At 44.8% G+C, this 22,706-nt stretch overlaps 1 protein-coding gene across 1 annotated transcript in view; it reads right to left on the bottom strand.

Moving 5' to 3' along the window:
• NFATC1 (nuclear factor of activated T-cells, cytoplasmic, calcineurin-dependent 1) overlaps window positions 1-22,421 on the bottom strand; it is a gene marked incomplete at its 3' end in the record, with an annotated part of 39,440 nt that extends 17,019 nt beyond the window's left edge. The window contains exons 1-4 of the mRNA XM_009575231.1: window positions 22,233-22,421; window positions 21,232-21,434; window positions 17,929-18,101; window positions 15,375-15,515 (exon numbers count right to left, since the gene is read on the bottom strand). Coding sequence (XP_009573526.1) covers window positions 15,375-15,515; window positions 17,929-18,101; window positions 21,232-21,434; window positions 22,233-22,421 — 706 coding nt within the window. The remainder of the gene's footprint in view (window positions 1-15,374; window positions 15,516-17,928; window positions 18,102-21,231; window positions 21,435-22,232) is intronic.
• Between the last annotated feature and the right edge of the window lie 285 nt (window positions 22,422-22,706).

The following is a 22,706-nucleotide window of genomic DNA, read 5'->3' as shown; positions in this document are numbered from 1 at the left end:
CAGCCATGCAGTATTTCATTTTAATATACTCCTAGTCTGGCTTGTCATAATTCTGCTGCTTGGATCAAACGGCAAGGCCATAGGCTGGGAAACATAGATTTTCACTCCATTTTAGAGTTGGTTTAGCTCAGCTATGGTGATCCCACCCACAGTTTTCTGGAGCTGCTTCTAGTGGTGTGTTGGGTCCCCCTAATCTACTGTATTTCTGTTTTCAAGCAAACATAGATTTAAGCCACAGCTATCACTTTTTCTGGGGACCCATCTTTTGGAAGAAATCGGTTTTGTCTGGTCATTTTTCCTGTGCCTCACTGATACAGAAGTCACTGGTCAATAACAGGGTTTTTTTCTTCCTTGCGGCTTCAAAACTCAACAGCAAAGAAATTAGAAAAAAAATACAGAACGTAAGGTTTCCGTTCTGCAGGCCTAGAAAAACACAAACGTGTACAAAAGGCCACAGGCAGACTGCTGTCTAAGTTGGGCAGCGGGGACACATGCAGCTTCATGAGTCCCACCATTGTCAGATGTCACTGGAATGAAAGGCAAAATGAGACTTTATGTCATCTCTTTTGTATATTTATTGCAGCATCGGGACATGCAAATGCAAATATTAGCTATTTTGAACTTCATCACATAGACGTGGGCCTGCCTTAGAAAAACAGCTCTCAGCAAGGTAAAAGAGTGAATGCACTTTTTCTTCTCTCTTCGCTTTCGTGGCCAGGATGGAGGTGACGCATTTAGAACGGCCTGATTTATTACAAATGTCTGTAAATAATATTTTTGTGTACAGCTGTCCTGCTGTGAAAGGAATGCTGCTGAGGGACTAGCCCTGGCGATTGTTTTAATGTCCAAAACCCCTTTCTTTTTAATGTATGGAAAGAAGTGCAACATGAAAGCTGCAGCACAAATAGCACAGTGGATTTGGCAGGTCTTTCTGTAGGAAACAATTAGCAGATCTACCCTTAGTTTCTTCCTACATTTTAAATTGTGACGCTGGAAAAGGAATCCCTTTAATTGGTACTGCCACGTTCGGCTGCGGGGAGAGAAGGAGCAGCCAGACCGTGCTCGAGTCTGCTTAACGATGCCTTTTGAGAGCGCCAGAATTGAAGCAGACTTCTCGGGAGGACTGGCGATCACTTCACAATTTATCCAACAGATGCTTCCCCCAAGCTGTCAGTAAAAAAAAACTGACCGAAATTCAGCAAGCCAGGAAACATCCCTGGTCTGGGAGCACCCTCCTTTACCTCCCGCCCTCTCCCTATAGAGCCCCTGTAGCTCCCCCTTCCCCCCGCCTCCTCCCGCCCCAATTAATTCAATCAGTTGTAAAAGTAACACGACACCGACACTATCACACATTTTGCAAAGTCTAGGAACTTCTGCTTTGTAAGGGGTTTGATGGTGTTTTTTTTAAATCTACAGACGTCCAGACTAGTAGTTAACATGTGTTCAATTTGCCTTTGTAAACGGATTACCAGAAGTTCAGGTTTTTTGCTATGTTTAATTTCTGCTTTGCAAGACGAATGATCTGATTCAGGTTTCTGTTTTCTATTTCCTGCCGATACTTCAGTAAAATTCAAAATGACTCCATCTCTAGCTAATCTTTCAATTACTTCACGCAGCACTGCCTTCATGCGCTTTTGAAATTTTTATGATGACAAAGAGAGTTTGTTCAGAAATATTTTAAATGCTGTAATCTAAACTATTAGGAAAATAAAAATCCAGAGCCGTGGCTCGTCTTTGGAAGCTAATAAGAACAATACGGGTTTCGCTCCAAGAAATTCCCTTGAGACTGTCCAGACCGTCGCAGCTCAGCAACTGAGGGGAAGGGGAAGAGAGGGAAGAAGTAGGGAATAGACAACTCATTAACAGCTAGTGACATTTCATTTAACAAAAACACAGGGAGGAAAAGTTGTTATGAAGCAGAGACCAAAAAAAAAAAAAAAAAGACAATTCCTCATATTACGTCTGGTGAACCAAGAGGGAAATCTCAACGCCCACGGACTGGGACCAGCTCCAGGAGGGAAACCTTAGACCACTACGTCAACCTCTTACAGTAAACATGTTTTGCAGGTTTATACAGTTCAGCTGAAATTTAAAAAAAAAAAAAAAAAAAAGAAGAAGGAGAAAGGAATAATGGCTCCGGAATGGTTTGTGGGAGCCTGAAGCATCATGACAATCTCCCTGCACCGGAGAAAACGGTTTTGCCCCCAGTGCCCATACGCCGGGGACCCTGGGAGCAGGCGGGATGCCGCCTCCCGTCAGCGTGTGCTGGAGGAGCCAGGGCTGCTCGACCACAAAAGTTTCCATTGTACGCCTGCCACATCTGCAGCAGCCCGCCTGGTTCGGGGCCCGAGGCAACTCCCTCCTGGCCGCCGGCCAACCAAAGTACACCAGAGCAATTTATACCTTTCCAAAATGCAAATAATTCAAATTACAGACATAACACAAAGCTGAAGCAGACACATTTCAGGCATTCCCGTTAAAGTTTACTCTCTGGAATTACCGTACCCAAATGGGCAGTTGTTATACGGGGAGGGGGGGAGACGGAGGCAGGAGAGGAAGGAGCGGAGGAGGCAGGGAGGAAAAGGGAGAAGGGAGAAAACGGCTTTTCCAAAGGTCTCATTTCATTCTCTTTCATTTCGCTATTTACTTTTACCGAGTAATAAGACGCGTCTTCTCCAAACCAAATGCCTGACTTTGTTTTGGCGTTTTTAAGATTTATAGTGCAATATTTTGAACAGAAAGACATCTTTTTATATAGCTAAAAAGTTGCGTCAAGATATTATACTGGATTTGTTTTATTTTGTGGGTTTTTTCACAAAAGGGAAATAAAACCAAAACATCCGTGCATAGAACCACAGGGCAAAAGCCCTGCAGAGTCCCCGGTGGAGTGCCCCGCTCCCCCGGCGCCAGCAGCAGCAGCAGTTGACCCGACAAAGCCCAGGCTTCACCTGGGGACCCGTGCCAAGGGCTGGAAGAAGGACCTTCGAATCCCTCCTCCTCCAAAAAGACAGCGCAGGCATTGGCAGTGCCAGGGGAGCGAGAACCCCACCGTTTCGCACGGGCTCTCCGACTGCGCCCGGGCTCGGCGCTGCACTGACAGGTGGCCATCAGCGCTGCCGCCAGCTGAAGACACCGGGTTTTGTCAGGAAGCCTGACATTTACAGGCTGATCGCTGTTATTTATAGCCATCCCTGCTCCGGGTGCACTTCACCACCAGCCTCTTCAGCCTTTTTTTTTTTCGGTGCTGCGACACACGGGGCACCTGGGATTGCTAATGACGAAAATACCGTGAACCTACCACGTTACGTGGGGTGGATTTTCAGCTTTGCAAAACATAAATACACTGTTTGAACGTGCGGCAGCTGAACAGTGAATGGGCCTTTGTAGTCTGCTCTTATCAGCCACTCGCTCCGGCGTTAAAGGAAACTGCGCACAAGTCCAGAAGTAAAAATACTCTAATTCATCAGGGAATTCCCTGCAGTATGAGTCACTGAACGGCTTCCCCACCACACCCAGCTACAAGATTTCCACATAAAAAGGCACTGTAGAGGCCTGTTTTAACACAGAAGCAGCGCTAAAAAGTACTTGTGTAAATCTAGCAGCATCAGTTATTCACACATAAAGCCTAGCAGACCACAACATGTGGATTTTTTTCATGGAAGAGCAACAGAAAGAGCTGTAAAGACTTTCCAAAGAAATTTTTCTACCACCTTCCCCTCCTCGCTGCCCATCAGGACAGATCCCCCGGGGTTTCCAGGGCTGCGTTTACCTTCGTACCCCAGGGAACTGCAAGCGTAGTGCCAGGGGTTCACAAGCTCACAACAGTCAAACCACCAGTGTAACTTTCATTACAGACCGATGGATAGCAGAAAGGGGAAAGAATACACAGTACCAAAAAACCACGAAGCCTGGAAACTCAGGAGGGTATAACATCTGGCAACCACTTAAACCTTGCCTCTATGAAATGGGCATAATGGGAGCGTTCAGATATATTTAAGTGATTTCACTTTACTACAGGAGGTTAAAACAGTCTATATTCTTTAGTAGTCCTACGTTCACTTGAGATATGAGAATAGAAGACATTATCTAGGGTTTCACTGCCTGTGCAAAGTGTACATTTTATACCCTTCCAGCCTGAGGCTCAACAGAGTTTGACTGCGCTGGCTGGACTGTAAATCTGTATTTACATTCATATATTGCAAGTAAGACAGTGAAACTAGCTCCACCCTCCCAAAGGAACCCACTACTTGATTAATGTGTTGTGAGATTACCCTAAACAATAATGCCTATATTACATCCCAGATTACTTTAACATGTCCACAACAGGCAGGGCACAGATGCAATGCAGAATGATTATACAGCGTAATTTTGAGGTGCTCTGCAAAGGTTGTCTACCTTCCTATTTGGCCCTGTTAATGCATATTCAAATCCCTTAGGAGTGAAGGATTTGCAAGTTTTCAGTTTGCACCCCAGCCCCTTTTCCCTGGCAAGTACGCTCACAGCGCTGAGATGACTGATCTGTGAACAGCTCTGGAAGGAAAGGATGGGTTTCCAGCCAGAGAAGAGGATGAAGACTTAGGCAAAGTCTTGTCATTTGGACTGAAGAGTCATCCAGTTTTGTGCAGAGATGCTATCAGCTCCCAGGCGCAGGGCAGGTTGGCCAGGTGTGTGCCTGGGCTGGCAATGAGAGAGGCAAAGAGGCAGCTCCGTTGCTTGGAGGAGAGCACTCCCCACGCCAGTCCTGGGCATGACCCACTGCCACTGTCTCACCTGCTGGCGGATATGCATTGGATTGGGATGATGTGAGCCCAGGACTGGCGTGGGGAGTGCTCTCCTCCAAGCATCTGGCGATGCCACAAGGAGCTGGGGCGTTTTTCTAGGCTGGTCTTGCAGGTGTCTTGCTGTGAACAACATTTCCCCAGTTGGACACCAGCAAGCCCAATAATCTGGGGGTGGGAGTCTATGCCCGTGTTTACACACTGGTGTACATTCTAAAGACATCTAAGGATGAACCAACACCAGCCAAGCAGTCTGCCATGGTATGTACAGGGAAGATGGGGCAGGAAGACAGCAAGAAAACATTCACGAATGCAGAGGGAGTGGGGAATAAGTATCTGCAATGTAAGCAGCCCGGACCTTTCTTTCAACCACCCCAATGGCGCTTCACCTTCCTGAGACTCGCCGTCTCTTAGGACTCTGTGAGGAAGAAGAGGCCTCCCAGTCGTGCCTGTGCCCAGAGCCACCTGCAGAACAGGTCCACCTCCTGCCGCTGCTCTCACTGGTGCCACGGCCTGCCTGCTGCCTGCCACCTCGTCCCCGTCTGCCTCTCCAGCCACCTTGATCTCCCCTTTGCTCTTCCACTACTTTTGCTATGTGACCACACAGCTGGACTGATTTTCACATACTTTATTTCCTTCTTCCTTGCCAGGAAGACCCCAGCTGTTCTTCTCTGCCCTCCTCACAGCCTACTGTCCTGCTACAGAGACTTCCCCCATAGCTTTGTTCCCTGTCCCTGGCATGTCTTACGGCATGCATCAATCCATGTGCAGCACGGTTCACGCATAACTGACCTATTTGTATTTCCACATCAAAGCTGCTATTTTGTCTCTCCACATAAACATTTTTGCAGCATACAGATTTTGTCCATTCCTTCAGCTATACATTTTTGCAGTATTGAGCTGAATATTATGTAGACTTATGTGTGTCTATCATGCATATGATGCTCTCAAGCTACTTTTTCTCTCTTTTTTACCTTAAATTAACAATAAAAAAGTCATGCAGCAACCAGGTGATAAAAATCCAGTACTAACTGTATCTTACAGTACTTTGGCATCTGTGCCAGACACGTGCTTCCTCTCTGGAAGAAGAGCACCTGGTAGCTCAGGTGGCCAAGCCAAAAGCTGAGGGACTCACTTTGCCTAAACGGTGAGCCTTTTTAGCTGCTTTTACCACAGTATGTCTAACAGACTTAATTATTCTAAGTTCAAGTGTTTGCAAATGAACTGTAATTTTAGTCCAGGTAATTAAAAGGAGGCACTGTGCTGACAACTGACTGATCGGGGTTCATTTTGAGCCAAAACCATTGGAATGACCTGCCAGATCCTATTTTCAGCAGAATGGAAGCTGGTTATGCAATTTGTGCTCTGTGGCACCTCCCCCTATTCAAATTACCATTGGTCTGAGGGTTTTATTTAATAAGTCTCAGTAATTCCAGGTCTAAGACACTCAACTTCCAAGTAAAACTACAGCTTGACATCCCTGCAAAATCCCTCTCGAGCAGGCAGGTTGAACCAAGCACACCCAGCACAGCCACCCACCAGCAGTCATGACAATACTTCACTCTATCTTTGGTTACATTTGTGTCATCTCCTTGTCTTCACAATTTTACTTTCCTCTGGGAACCTCTAGTAGGTTGAACCTGTGACTTCGCAGCTGAAACTGAGTAATATATTCCTGTTCCATCTTCTTCAGTCTAATCTGTCTCATATTTTTTCAGAGACTATTGGAGTAACAAACCTCACAGCCAGTTTAAACCAAGTTCCAAATTTTCCTTCCATGAACAATTCTTTTCCTCTACTTCTTCTGTGCCTGATGCCAACACCACCACCTGTACTATAGCTACTCCTACTTCTTTCTCATCTTAAGATGTAAGTTTGATCCAAATGCTTTCAATTCTTCCTTCTTGATTATTTTTTAAGACACAAATTCTTCATTTTATCTATATGGCCACAACTTCTCATCCTCCAGAGACATCCCATTATGGCAACCCCTCATGACTTTTTAGCAGAGTCCAAACAGTAAACTTCTGAATGGCATTTTTATTTTTTCCATCTCATTGTCCCCCTTATGTCCCTTTTCTTGTTTCTCTTGTCCAAGAAGGTCAAGCTCAATCTTAGAGGTCCCTCCTCCTCTCCTCTGATTACCTGCCTTGACATCAGCTTCCCTGCAACAAGGGAACACCTTGGAAATGTCTTATTCTCTCTATTCCTCTCTTAAATATCATTGTACTTTCTTCCACATTGCTCTTGAAAGTGTAATCTTATTCCCTCAACAGACCTAAAAGGAACATGCTCCTCTTCCCTCAGCTCTCCCCACTTTTCCTGTGATGTCCACCTGAGACATGAACCAATTCTTAATGATGTCAGGAAAGTAAGAGGAGACAAGGAGTTGTGCTTTTGCAAAAGATGTAGACAATCCCTCCAAAAACTAAGTACTTTGGAGGTATCCCCTTGTATTGGTTTATGTGGCAAGGTTTTGGTAGCAGTGGTGCTGCAGGGGTGGCCTCTGTGAGAAGATGCCAGAAGCTGCCCTCATGAAGGACGCCCGCTCGAAGATGGACCCGCCGCTGGCCAAAGCTGAGCCCATCAGCAAAGCTGGTGGCGCCTCTCTAACAATGTATTTAAGAAGAGGTAAAAAACGCTGCGCAGCAGCTGTGAGAGAGAGGAGTGAGAATACGTGAGAGACACAACCCTGCAGACACCAAAGTCAGTGAAGAAGGAGGGGGAGGAGGTGCTGCAGGTGCCTGAGCAGAGATTCTCCTACAGCCTGTGGATGAGACCACGGTGAAGCACGTTGTCCCTCTGCAGCCCGTGGAGACAACCACACCAGAGCAGATATCCACCCTGCAGCCTCGGCAGAGCCCATGCTCCTGGAGCAGGCTGCTGGCAGGAGCTGCAGCCTGTGAAGAGGAGTCTGCTCAGAAGTAGGTTTTCTGGCAGGAACTGCGGTTGTGGGGGACCCACGCTGGAGCAGTCTGTTCCTGAAGGACTGAACCTCGTGGAGAGGACTCACACTGGAGCAGTTCGTGAAGGACTGTCTCCCGTGGGAGGGACCCACACTGGAGCAGGGGAACAGTGTGGGGAGAAAGGAGCGGCAGAGAGGAGCTGTTAAGGACTGACCGCAGCCCCCATTCCCCGTCCCTCTGCGCCACTCGAGGGGAGGAGGTAGAAGTCGGGAATGAAGGAGTGAAGTTGAGCTTGGGAAGGGAAAAGGGGCTAAAGGTGGTTTTTAGTTTTGACTTTGTTTCTCAACTCTGTTTTTAATTGGCAATAAATTATTTTCCTCAAGCGGAGTCTGTTTTGCCTGTGACAGTAACTGGTAAGCAATCTCCCTGTCTTTACCTTGACCCATGAGTTTTTTCATCTTATTTTCTCCCCTCTGTCCTGTTGAGGAGGGGGAGTGAGAGAGCAGCTTGATGGGTACCTGGCAGCCAGCCAAGGTCAACCCACCACACTCCTTTCCTCTACTGTCTTTAGGCACTGATTGCTTCATTACACTCTCAGCTTTCTGGTCAGGGCTGTGAATTCCTGTGTGTTTGGACAGAGGGTCCTACTGGAACAGTTACAGTAAAAACTATCTGAAATCTTGTGCTAGTTATAAAAGTTCAGAGACAAAGCTTTGATTGCACAGATACAGCTGCTTGAAGCCACTTAGTCTGGCAAAGACATGAAAGAATAAACTTCAAGCATTCAGTCACTGTTTCTGTAATAATTAAAAATTTACAGGATTACTCAGACAAGTGACTTTTAACTGGAGACCATATGGTTATTCCTTATTTCTCTGTTGTCCACAGTAAGTATCTGTGATTGATTGATCTCGTTCTTCACTGTGAGAGCAACACCCTGGATGAGGCTTGCTGCCGCTGATACCATCTCATGCATATGGCTGCTGTCCCGTTCTGTCTTTGCCATTCCCTAGACTAAACAGCCAGGAAAAACTGAAACGTGCTGACATTTCCTACAAGCTACATCACTGCTCCTGCATGCGCGTGAAAGGGTTCCACCATCAAATGACTCCACCGTTTGATGACACTATTTGCCCAAGGGTATCTATTTCTGGGCAGTGGCCAGAAACCCCTTCAGCTATCAATATATCTCTAGGAAATAGGTTCAAGTGACCTTCACATGAACTCCATGCTCCCAACTTGTATGCCTTTGAAGTTTCCAGTTTATCTAGTTTCCAGAATTTTTAACCTCACTGCGCATGAGTCAGCGTGCAACCGCTCACTGCCAACTGGAACGTGTGTCCTGAACTTGGATAAACAGACAGATAAAGACAAAATTATGTAGTATCTGTCCATCTGACTAGAGGGGGGAAAGGGAGTTTTGCCACTTGCTTATTTATTATGTGAGCTACAGTATGATTACCAGTGTGAAACATGACCCCTTTTTGGCCAGTTGCCCCCCAAACTGTGACTGCTGCTGGCAATGGAAAGAGCAATGGAAAGATCTCTGAGAATGTAAGATCTTTTACCAAATGGAGCTCTGCCAAGACTCAGGTCACCCGTCTCCCCATCACATCACATCATGTCAAAACAGACTCCAAAGCCTGAGCTCCAAAGTGTAGCTGAGTCAAACCAAAAAGCCCACATGCTTCCCCAACGCATCCGTTCCATTCACATGCCACTCAAATGGTTCATCAACATACCATTTTCCAGAACTTTTTATAAGTCTCCTGAAGCTAAAATAATGCACTTGAGTTACCTGCCATACAGCAAGGTAACTTTTGCTCACACAACATATGGGAAACAGAACTGAATTTCTCAGACTGACATTTGTACCTTAAAGCAGCAACTGATTGATTCTAATCTTTGCCAGAGACAGTGAAATTTGAGAGGAACAGAAAACCTGTGAAATGCTTGAGTGGACACTTAAATTCATCCAGCTTCCTTCTTTTCCATATCGCATTTACTTTGTGCAAACATTCGGCTGACCAAGCCTGACCACACATCTAACGGGAGGCAAACTGTAAGTTTTCCCATCTGAAATACTTAAGAAAAGCGCGATTTCCTTTGGCATATAGACCAAAAAATTTGGTGATTTCACCCAGCTATCTTTCATCTGCTCTAGTATAACTATTACCATGCCACGTCAGCGCCTTCATGTTCTAAGAGCAAAACCTGTTCCAGCAGGGAAGAGGAACAGTTTTGACAGAAAAATCCATTTAACAAAATAAAAACAACAGCAGAATGAACAGTTTGAAGCAATAACTAAAACTGAAAAACTCTTTAATTGATTGAAAACATTCAGAAAGAGAAAAACCCCTGGAGGAAATGTTGCTTAGGTGCTGTTTATTTCTCTGACTTTCAGGAACTTGAGTTTCAAAGGCTTCGGGCACAATAGCTGAGGATATTATGCAGTTAGGTTACAGAGTGTGTAGGTGCTAGGATCACTGCTGATTTGAAGGCTGAGTAATTAACAACATGTTGAAAACCATTGAAGTCTGTAAGCCTGAAGTCACTCGGAGATACAGCGTTACAAATGGTGAACTCTATTAACGTCCACCAAAGACAGTGATGTATCTTCAGGCATTTGTCAGAAGGAAGCTCAAATGCAGGCATCTGACCAGGACAAAATGGCCCGCAACATTAACAGTCCAGAATCAGAATTTCAAAGTCAGTGTTATTTGAGAAATTAATCCTGTAGTGAAGATGGGTGCCATATTTCTGCCTTTTCACTCTTTAAAACTCTTGCCTTGAGCCCTGGTCACTAAGCACAAAACCAAAGAAATGGGTTTGGAGCTCTAACTTAACTAGTGGAAACTCAACTGAATGATAATTAATAATAATACACCAAATATCCATTTCTTCCCATAGATCACAACTTGCTAATAATGAAGATTTCAGTCAGCTTAACCTGATCTCTTAGGTATGTCTAGACTTAGCCAAATCCTTGAAGTCCAGAAATACTTGAGCTAGTTCCAGTGCCAAAATCATTCTAGCTACAGGAGTAAGGAGCAATTTTTGAGCAAGGAGCAACTTCCGGGGTAGATTAAATCTTTCAGATCTTAGTGCGAGACTCTTTCTAAATCCCAAAATATCCTGGGCAACTCTACAATGTCCTAGAGCGTGCCAGGAAGACATACCCATAACTTTTCCTGTGCTTTGTGCTTGGGATATTGGCTTTGTGTCTCATCAGTGAGCTTTCACTTGCAAGTTACAGGAAAAATTTTGTGAACTCAGTGAAGAGAAGCTAGGATTTTTCCACCGCACTCAGTTTTATAGATCACTAGTCATAATCTGATATACTAGAAGCCAGCAGTCTGGTCATTTCTGCTAGGCTTTTGTGCTGCTTTGTGTAGTAACTCCTATCACCTTCAAAAACCTAGCTTTGAAAACAAATACACAGTGTTTGCGAAAGTTGTTACCAAAAAAAGGTAGCTGACAGATATATATTCCTTAAAACATTCTCCAAACACCTCTGCATTTTTGAACTTCCCTCAAGATTTTTGTTGCCTGGTACATTTATAATTTAGAAATGAAACAAAAAGTTTTAAAAAGGTAAGTAAATAAATCAGTATTTTTTATTGTAATTCCAGATCACAATCCATGCTCTTGCAGATTCATGTGTTAGACAGGAAACATTTTGCCCCTCCTAGCCAAACACCTCCTCCCATAGCTAACAAACATCAACTTCATTTCATCCACTTTTGTAACTAAAACGCACACCTTGCCTCCACAGCGAATACCAGCATACAGACATCAAGGGCCCTTGCCAGTAAGAAGCTGCAGACTTTCTTATAATTTAGAAAGTACTAATTCTGATGAAAAACAGATTGGTATTGGAACATCCTAAACCTAGCAACAACCATGACACGTAGATGCACGAGATGAAACTCAGGAAGAGAAAAGCATGACTACAAAGAGAGACAGAAAGTGAAAGAAGATAAGAAAAACAATTATTAGTGTAATTTGTAGGAGACAAAGTAATTGTGGGACTCCCCAGTCTAAGGAAATTCTGAATTTAAAAGAATGAACCTCTCAGCATTCACATTTTTACTACCACTAGGCTTCTTGGACGGTCATTTTATACCATCGTTTATCACTGGAAAATATGGTCTGATGTGTAAGCAATAAAAACATTGACCAAAATTCTGTAAAATAAGGACTCATTTCAACACATGAGAACTTTTTTACGGTACTGTAAAAAGGCTTGAGCAAATTTTAGTCCACTTCTGAAAAGACTCATTATTTATCCAAAGGGGTGCCTTCTGCCTCAGCGCCGGACCACACCGTGAGGGGTTTCTCCTTTCAGAGGAGGTCCTCACAGCACTCCTCCCACAGTCCTTTCAGTGCCCCTTTATCCCTCGGCTGCCTCGTTCCTCCTCTATGAGATGCAAAGTTGCAGGGCTGCAAAGTGTATTTTGCTCTGTTTCATATGCTTCTCGGCTAAAAAGCAGCCAGGAAGGGGTTAAGCTGAAAGCACCAAGCCACTGCCTCCCCAGCTGAAGGATTGATTTGATCATTCTTCAGGGATTCCCTCTTGTATGAGTCACCGCTCAGACAGACTCCCCACGCAAGGAGGCCAGGATAATGCCATTCCTCCAGAGACTACAACAGCTGAGGGCTAGCCCTGAAGACGGAGAGGTTGGGACTCATGCTTGGAAAAACATTCAGCGGACCACAATGCACTAGGCAGACTTAAAGAAATTATTCAGACAGAAGGGGAGGCGGAAAAAAAAGACAAACAAAAAGTGTTCTCAAACTCTTTGCATTAACCCATTAAGTATGCAGACTAGCATGAATGAGACGAGCTCCTGGAGACTGCCTCCCGGCTTGGGGACTCTGCCCGAGAGAGGACTGAAGACATGAGCTCATGTAGTATAATATTTAAATTTTATATAAAAGATACGTTCTCTTTATGAGCGCAATGATTCCTGTGATCTATTACTTTGTAATAGCCGTGTTTGGCTGCTACCCACGAGGAACGTGATTAACATTTTGAATTCAAAAACAAAAGCGGTAACAGCAGCAAAACTAATGAATGTCTCCAGCTAATCACAAAAGTTCATAACCAGCTTTCTAAGAGAAAGAGAAACTATGCTGGTGTTCCCTCTCTTGACCTACTTTCATAGACGTGCAAGAGCTGAAAGGGAAAGAAACACCAAGTGCTGATTTTCAAAAGTGAAGGCTGGTAATGCTTGTTCATTTGACATTAAATACAGTGACTCCGCTCAAAAATTGAGCCGGAGCAGTTTGCCACTGAGACAACGATGCATCGCGCTTGTTTGTTTCCAATGCACCGAGCTGTTAGGCAATGTAGCACACAACTCATCACCGAAGCCCTAGAAATTGCTCAGCCCAGACCAGCCAGCAACTTTGCTTTTTGTGTGCCATTCCTAGTGACACGATTGCAGCTCCTTGAGATGCTGAACACTCTCGGCTTTAAAGGCTCGGCCCCTGCAGTGTATCTCCACGAGGCAGTACTGCCCTGCAACCGCAACAAATCTACCGTGAGACTACTAAAACCAGGCAGGACAGTTGCGGATCAGATCTTTCAATACTGACTTAATGATCTTGATTACTCTTCAATGATAGCAGCTTACTGACTGACTCCTGCAGCGTTGCCCCCCACTCCATGCCAGGGGGAAGAGTGCAGGGGGATCTCCGGTGGTGCTTTCACGTAGAAGAGACACTCCTGCGCTGGTCCATCCTGCCAAGCCATCCACCCAAGGATTTACTCCAGGAGTTTTTCAGGGTGACAGGCAAGGCCTTTTGATCATTTTCTTCCTCATCAGCACACCCAGTATGCAGCAGTACACTCCTTCATCTCTCACAACGTTTAAAAAATGTCGCTTATAAAAATTATTTTCTATCTACATGCTGTCTTTGTGCAGTCTCAAATTCCTTTTGCTCAAAGGAGGTATCTGTCTAGTTAAGAAGTACAAGGCTGGCCCCGTTTTGCATTTTTGTAATTTAAGGCTATACAGTGAACATCTTGCTTTTGGTGTACTTAATGCTAAGGGAGACAGAGTCCAAATCCACGCTGCTGGTGGGCGAGTAGCATCACCATCATAATCCTTTGGGACGCGATACTTCAAAATTTTTCCAACTCAATAACGGAAGAGGAGAGAAAATAATTATGAAGGAAAGCACCTTTTAATGTGGTTTCCTTCCCGTAATGAGACAGATCGAGGACTTTGCCCCTGCCATGTCACACTAACCCACTTCTGTGCAGCAAAGGAAGTTTAAATACGAAGCAGTCAGTCACGTTCTTCCCTCCCCTCACGCTATGCAAAGAGCAGAGTTCCATTTTTTTTTAATTGCGATACCACCCTTTTTCCTTTTTTTTTTTAACTTTCTTAAGAAGCAAGAAGGGCGTTCTGCTCATTTCACGGCCACAGCCCGACCACGTGTGGGGCGGCGCTTGGGGGTCACAGGAACGGCGCTGACTGGCTCTCCCCGAAGAGCCGGGGCCTTGCCTCCGCCCCTTTGGTGACTTAAACCTCGCCCCCCCCATGACTCTGCCGGGGAACTTCAGGGAAGTCTTCTGCTCTTCCCCTGAGCCCGCTGAGCTTGCACCTACTCGGATGTCTTCGCCTGCAGAGCCTCCCCTGCTCGCCCCGCCAGCCGCAGCCGCCCCGGGCTCGCCCCGCCAGCCGCAGCGGCCGCGGGCAGGGGAACGGCGCCGGAACCCGGAGGACGTGGAGGGTTAAACGGGCGCAGCATCAAAGCCCGCGCTGGCAGCCTGGGGAGCGCCCAAGAGGGTTTAAAGTTCAGGGGGGGTTTCAGCCGGCAGCTGAGGAATCCGTAGCTTGTGCCAGCGCCACGGAAACCCTTTCCAAAACAAGACTCAAAACTACCCTTAAACGATCTCGTTTCAGAGCCTGATTTTGACTCACAGCTCTGCTCCCACCGCCTTTTCCCGCGGGGGCATCGCGTTGTCACCCTGCGACCCACCGCTCCTGCAGACATCCCACCGCTCCTCCAGACACCTCCTGCTCCAGCCCCAGCTCCCACCCCATGCCGCTTGCCCTGCTTCAGCCTGGCCGGGGACCCTTCCCTGGGAGGACCAGTCCCACCACCAACGCACTGCAGGAGCCACGCCGTGCAAGGAGGGAGCCGGCGGCAGCCCTTCCCCAGTCCTCAAGGTAAACCAGAAGTATCTCCTTCGAATGAATGCACATGCGCTGCAAGTCCTCCTCAGCCAGCAGATTGTAAATGGCGCTGGTCTCGACTGCCACAGCAGACACACGTGCACAGACACATGGCCAGCAACACCTCTCGCCTCTTCCACAAATTACAGAAAGCTTTAACAAGATGCACCACCTTGCAGGTTTTACGGGGACATGCCACCTGGGGTTTTGAACACCCTTCACAGGTCCTAGCCGGTACAGTCGTGGTTTGCTACAAAAACAAATGCCCAACTTCGACTTTCAATGTCGCTATTGTCTACCTGTAACTACACCTGCCATAGTGTGAAACCTCAGCATTAGGCATGGCTCAGATCACTTTCACAGCTTTGCCCAGTGACATGGAAAACATATTACATGTAGAAGAAGAAAATGTCATTACCATATTTATGCTTTCATCATTTGGCAGAGACTTTAAAACAGGGGAAAAAAGGCAGACCGGAGTCTAGATTGAAAAGACATACCTGGTGCTTTCTCCACAAAGATGACTTTGGAGTCTTGCAGAAAGTTATGGCCAGTCAATATCATTTTTTTCCCTCCAATAACAGGAAAGCTGTCAGTACTTTGCTTCTCCACCAGAGGCAGTTCTTGGGCAGATCTCTGAGCTAGAGAGTTATAAAGAAGATAAAAAAAAACACCAAAACCAACCGCAAACACACACACACACAAGTAGAAGTAAATACCGCATTAGTAAGTAACTTAATGCTTACCCTCATAAGCGAAGCTGAGTTTGATATAGAAACAAAGAAAGGTCAGAAGGTTTGCAGGAAACATGGTTGGTTTTCAAGCGCCTTGATTATGAACAACAGGGTTATCAAACATAGCAGTACAGATTCAAAAGGCTCACAAAGAACACGCTGTTTTAAAACTCAGCTTGATCTGTACTGTATCAAAAAGGGTATTTTTATTGAAATTCATTTATTTAAAATAATTTTTTCTTATGTTATCTATAACATATATGGCGTATGTTTACAAGGCACAGATGACCATCCATGTCCAAAATGTGTTTCAGTCACTAAACACTGTATTGTCAATTCTGCAAACTGTCTTGCAACAGCAGCAGCAGCCATGGGCCTCGCGATCCAGCAGAAGTTCACAGTTTAGAGAGCGTATTTCCACCAGCACCTGAGTGCCAAAGCACATGTGTATCCGTGCAAACAGAATCAGGTATTCTTGTGGCACATATTTTATCCCCCCCAACTGGGACATGGAGCAAGCGTGGCTGTGCTTCAAGGGATGATGTGACATTTTATCCAGATTACATGGTTCCTCCTGGTGTCACATGCACTAAGAGATGCATGAAGTTTTTGGCACCAGCTTATTCCACATTCTGCACTGGAAAGAACACTAGCACTTTTTTTTCCTCCTGTTTTCTGCTCCTTTCAGGAGGCACATACCATGCTTCTGCTCGTTACACAACCCTCACAACTGCAGTTCACTGATACAAATCCAATCAGCTTCATACTTAGTGGCTTCCTGAGCTTGGCACCTTTGCATAGACCAGTTCAGGGTGTATTTAAATTGTGCCTTATCCTGCTATATAGCAATTTAAAAGCTTTCATCAACTTCAACAGGAGCAGGATGAAACCATGACTCCTCACATTTTTTGCTTTGCCTGTTAGCCTAGAACTTGCCCTCGCATTAAGAAACAAAGGGCAAATTGTTCATCTCATACATACCCCGGACAGAAGACAGGGCTTTATGCCACTCTATCTGCTACAGGTTAAGGAGGCTCTTACATTCTTCATAAATAACATAGGCTTATCTTAATGTAACTCCCTTCCCACTGCCAATGCTCATTTGTTTATTTAAATGAATGACTGTGAAGGAGAGAAGCTATCACTGTTGGTCTAACAGCACTACCCTTTCCTACAACTTCTGCCTCTCTTGCAGACTCGGATTACCAGAGCGGCAGCGGTGCTACCCTAAGCAAAAAGATGCAGTACTGTCGCTGGTCTGAAAAGTCTGTCACCAATGCCACTGCTTTTGCAAGAGGAATGCAGGGATGCTCTTTCCTGCAGCCTCTCTATTAACGATCCCTGAAAAGGCACCATGCCTGCAAGAGATCAAATGTTGACATGCTCCAGAACCTGCCAGACACGTTATATGGGACTCCAGCCTGGCAATGACGCAGGGACAAGCACAGACACAACCCTCCAGCATGCACAGGGCTAGGGATGGTCAAGCCTTCTTTCCCATCCTCTCTGCTCCCCACACCCCAAGCTCACCCCCCTCTTACCCACCGGACATTAAGTTACTCCCTACCCTGTCAGCATCAGAAAGATCCACTTTGTGGAATCCAAGAGAACCTTAAAAAACTGTTTCGGTCCATCCAGCTGACCAAATTAGCAATGGGAGTTAGACTGAAATTCAATTTCCACCACTTATGCTGAGTGTTAAAGCTACACGAAGCAAACAGGTTTTGTTTTGTGTGTGGGAGGCTGACGAGGCTTACAGAGCAAGAATGATATAGGTGTCTTTGGAGGTGCCCCGATGTATCTGATAAAAAGCAGTCTGTTCAATCAAAGAGACCCCAGTGCAGAAACCTGGTTTCTGGAGGTTTTCTGTAGCTGCAGGCAGCTTGTGCCAGTGTCAGCTCTAGTATACTGCTAGTTCTGCATCAAAGGGGTTGGGGTTTTGTTTGCTGGTTATTGCTTTATGATGGGGAGACAGAGAATGAATAGGACACGATAGCTGTTTTCCAAAACTCCTACAGCAGTTACCTATATGATAGGGAGTCATCAAAAAAAAAAAGCCTTGTCACTCCCAGGTCTACTGTTAGTTTAAGCGCACTCTACTTTTGTTTTAAGTGCGTCCTTTCCCATAGAAATCAATGCACGAAGCTACACTGTTTTTTCTAAGACACAGGTATTTTGTCTTCAATATGCTTTTGGAAAGCAGATTAAGGTTCACCGACTAGACAGGTAAAGTGAACTAATGTATAGCATGTCGGTGGACAAAGACTGCATGTGGGGTGGCACAATACCCAGCAAGAGAAGGATGTTTGCTGCTACTTACAGCACTCGATGGGGTTGGAGGCTACTTGCAAGGAGAGGGTCCTGCCATTGGCCTGTGGGATATGAACCCTGAAGACCAGCCGCACACGCGTGTTCTTCCGACCGATGTCCGTCTCTCCCTTGCGCAGCTCGATGTCAGAGTTTCGGAGCTTTAATATCCCAGCACAGTCGATGCTATCCAAAAGGAAACACAGAGCAATTCAATTCATTTCAAGCAGACTGCAGGAAGACACGAGCGTGCAATATCTTCCCTCTCTCCTGTACATCCTTCTGAAAAATCTGAGTCAGACACGACCCAATGATGAGGCTGAACACAGCAGACTTTGTTAAGCTTAGTACTTGCATTCACAAGTAGCTAATTTGGGGCTATCTGTAGTAACAGGTAGTAGCTGCTGTTGAGCACACAAATTTAGGATGTTACTTCAGTTCCCAGAGGAAGAAAATCTAAAAGATCCTTCCTCTCCAACACATCCTGTAAGGATGGCGCTTACAGATTAACCAAAGCCCAAAGAAATAGCAAAAGTCAATGGGATGAGACGGTAGTGCACGAAGTATTACTAACCTAGAAAGCAAGGTTACTTACGATTTCACTTGTTACAGCTACCTTAGAGAAAAATCTGACATGATTTTTATTCTAGGGCAAAGTCCCGAAAATGCTTATTAATGAGCACAGCTCTCCCTAAGGTCAATGTGTTTGTATTTGAATGAGTTGGAAATATTCCCAAGCTGAGTGTTGAGCTGAAGCTCTGCATGAAAAAAACTAAACTCAGAGTCCTCCCTCCACATTAGGGAAAAACATGTTTTTCGTCAGATAGAACTATTACTGTTTCTGACCTCTCCCTCCTTTTTTTAAACTTTGGTTTTCTCCTGGATGAGTTTACAAGTCAGGATTTTTGTCAAAGCAAATTTCAATAGAGGAAGTTCCCAGAACAAAAGATACATAAACATATGCACTCAAAAAACCCACTGCAAAAATACCTCTGCTTTGGCCACAACTACAAAGCCTACATGGCAATTTCTTCTGGTACTGGTCTCTGGCATGCATTTTATTACACTGAATATGCATAGTTTAATTTTATTTTGCATTCAAAGAGTTTAATTCCCCCTCCAGACCTTTGAAGCTCTGTTCTGAAGCAAACTGCAAACAAGAACTATGGCAGCACGGTTTTGATCTACATTTTTTCTATAGTATGGATTTCAGAATAACAAAAAGGCCCTTGCTGATACGATCAAAGAAACTAATGAAACTATTAAAGCTTCTCAACAATGCATATTAGCAGGTGAAGCCATAATAATTATGAAATATTTGTACCCATGTCAAAATTCTACGCAAAGATCCATGAGATACAGAAGAAACAGTGCGCTTCTCAATACTGTCTCTCCTATAGCAACGCTTCTAAAATAAATAAAAAGTACTTCATGACAATTAGTTCAGAACCAATAAAGTTCAGAGGAGAAAAAGCGTTTAAATTCAGGCTTGTAAAGTCATGGACATCAAAATCTGAAGTCAATAGGAGTAGCTAAATGTGCAAAAGTTTAAATGTGCAGATGAGCTTCAGTGTTTCACTGAATCAAGGCCTGAATACACGAAGTATGTATGAGAAAAGCTCTTGGCTCCATATTTCAATTCATTGTTAGTGCTACATGAGGTTTTAGACTACTGACGTGTAAGGCCAAAGCATTGTTTGTGGTTCTTGAGAGAGCTCTACTACGACCTGGCACGCACATCATGAAAATATTCAGCTTGGCTCCCAAACTGTGTAACTACCTTTATTCTAGGGAGAAAGATGATTGAAACGGTAATATGTCCCTAGATGGCCAAAAATGTTATTCAAACTGGATAAATAAAGGGCCAAATAAATATTGCGTGGATACAAATTAGTGAAATTTCCATAACTTCAATTGAGTCATGCCAGCTTACAACAACAGCAAATGGGGCCAATAATTTTGCAGGCTTGTCATGACTTTTAACACAATGCACTGACAGAGGTCCTCAGGTCTTGAGTGATCACCCTGAGTCCGGCTGGCAATGCAGCCGAACGCATTCTAGCTCTTCTATTTACATGAGGCACTCTGGGGCATGTTGTACATGACACTGCAAACCAGCTTCTAATAACCACTACATGTAGAAGGACTTCAGGTGTCTGATACCATTTTTCACTTCATTAAGGCGTGGAAAACTGTATGAATAACAAGGAGTGAAATTGCGATTTTAGTAGGCTCCCTGGGATTTTCCCGTGGTATTTGGTTTGGTGGGGCCAGGATTTCTTGCTTGCTTTCTGTTTATCTACCTACTTATCTTTCTATCTCCCTATACATACATAGAAAGGTGCGTGCATCTATATATAAATATGAATACATTCACATTTATACACACACCGAGAGATGTACATGCACGCAAGCACACACAAATTCCTCCCAAGGCAGACACTTCAGATAAGGGTTAGGATCATTTGAATGAGGGGGGAGACAACTCAGATAAGGGCTAGGATCATTTGAACGAGGAGGGGCAGAGAGGACGGGATTAAATAATGTGGAGGGTCTCATGTATGTCACATACACAGAGGAATATTTGACCCTTTACATATAACCCTACAATGAAATTTACCTGTGTGTAATGGACCTACTGGGCACTTAATTATCACTCAGATTCCTACTAATTCAGAGATTCTTAGACAGTCATGCCTGCTTTTCTGCATAGGACTAAACTTAGCCCTGTTTAACAGCTCCAATCTGTAAGTTTTATCACCTTTACTCCTCTTCTTAGTTCTAGAAGCTTTGCTTCTAAACAAATGCCATGAAAAATGCTGATTTTTATTACTTAAGAAATAAGAGTGGTTTTATTCGTCTCAAAAAAAACCACTAGGGTACTTGGAAATGCTCTTTAAGAGTTTCCTTTGACATCCAAAGATAAATTTTAATAGGCCCTGTTCCTTGTGCTAGTGCGTATAGGAGCAAGAGGTGTCAGATTTAGAAACTAAATGCAGGAGCTGAGGTAGGAGATATTTACAGCTTGGTAACTGAGATACTTATTTTAAACGGCAAATAAGCACATTGGCTGAAACTCTAGAATGAAAGCAATCAGTTGTCATAAATATTTGTGAAGGTAATTTTGTTGTTAAGCTGATTAAGGGCATTTTGTTCCGGCAAAGTTGTGAAAACCTACTATTACAGAGAGAACTTTAAAAAAAGAAGATAGGAGAAGGAAAATTGTGTACCAAAAAACCCCCCACAACACAGAAGAAATCAAATGGGGCGACCAAGAGGAAACTGCTAGGAATCAGATACGGTGCCTGGGCCTTACATTGCTCTCATGTTGTTCTCTGGAAGAAGTGGAATTTCCAGGACTTTGGTGTTGGAAAGTATTGTTTCATGGCTGGTGGTGGAAACGGTCTTCCCGGTGATTCGATGAACCTGGTAGAAAGCATGGGGTCGCAGCAGGCGGTCGTCTGCAGTCCCAATGAACAGCTGTAGCGTGAGCGGCTCGCTTTCTAAGTAACCATGTAGCTGGCAAGAGAACAGAAAACGCCCGCTGAGCACCATGCACATAAACTGCTAGGAATCAATTAAATTTTTATAAGCAGGAGAGCCTAATTCAAGGAGAGAACTTGTGACAGGTGCTATGTGTTAAGTTCCCCCCTTCCATTTTTCCTGTAACGTAATATTGGTACAATAAAAAGGTGTACTCAGAAAATGTCTCATTATCCTAAAGGACCTGAGGCACTTTAGATGGGGTGAGCTTTTGAGCACTCCCGCTACATCCACAGAAAGCTTTGCATAAATTCTGCTGTGGCGTTCAGCAAAAAACCACAAGGAAGTCAATCCTCCCTCCTAGGACCGAGGGTGGCAAAACTGACGGAGTTTGCAAGTGGAAAGGACACAGCTCATCCATCCCTGAGCTTCCCGGGTCATCCCTCGTGCAGCAGCAGGCTGCTGCTTGGGACACGTCCCCTCATTAACTGATTTTTATGCTGGTAAATACCTCCTGGGACAGTGTGGAGACAGATCACATATACATGACTAGTAGCTCACCATGTGTGTCAAATTCTTGTTATAATCGCACAAAAATCTCATTGAAGCTACTGGGCCTGACTTGAACCTCATCCATGTCACAGTGACCGCTCTGATGACAAGAGTTATTTCTGCCACAGGCTGGGGATGGAGCAGGAGCAGAGTCTGACCTCATCCCACCATCTCCTGAAGAAGCTACTCCGGGTTCACGCTGGTGCGAAGGAGATCACGGGTGGAGCCTCCGCTTAGCACTGCCGCCTGATGCTGGGAAATGAGTCTCACAAAAATAGTTACCTTGCAATAGTTAGCTGTGAAGCCCCGTCCCAAGGGAAGGGAGGACACAGCAACTATAGGAGAGAGGAGCACGGGCAAGGTGGGCTGCCCAGGAGGTGTGCCATCGCAGAGCAAACCTGCTCGCTTTGTTGTTAGTTTAGTTTCCTCTGCGAACGGTTCAGGTGCATTTGGGCACGAGTTATCCACCATCACTGCACCATCACTAAATCTGACAGATCAAAATTAGACCACTGATCATAATTTTATGAGGAGCAACATTTTTAATTTACAGTGCATGCAAGTCCAAAGCTAAATAAAGCTGAAAGCAAGTGGTGAAACCTGTATGAAATGTTGATATTTGTGTTTTGCTTGCTTTCACTCTCCTTAAATCTTAAAAAGTATTTTGTGGCTTCATAATAACATAAGACCTATCACTCCAGGGTATTTTACCATTTGACAGCGGGAATGCTATTAAGAACAAAGATCTTGAGTCAG

This window comes from Fulmarus glacialis, unplaced genomic scaffold, assembly GCF_000690835.1.
Source record: "Fulmarus glacialis isolate BGI_N327 unplaced genomic scaffold, ASM69083v1 scaffold16063, whole genome shotgun sequence".
Taxonomy (NCBI): Eukaryota; Metazoa; Chordata; class Aves; order Procellariiformes; family Procellariidae; genus Fulmarus; species Fulmarus glacialis.
Note: the sequence above shows the minus strand (reverse complement) of the source record. Positions and strands in the feature narration are given on the sequence as shown.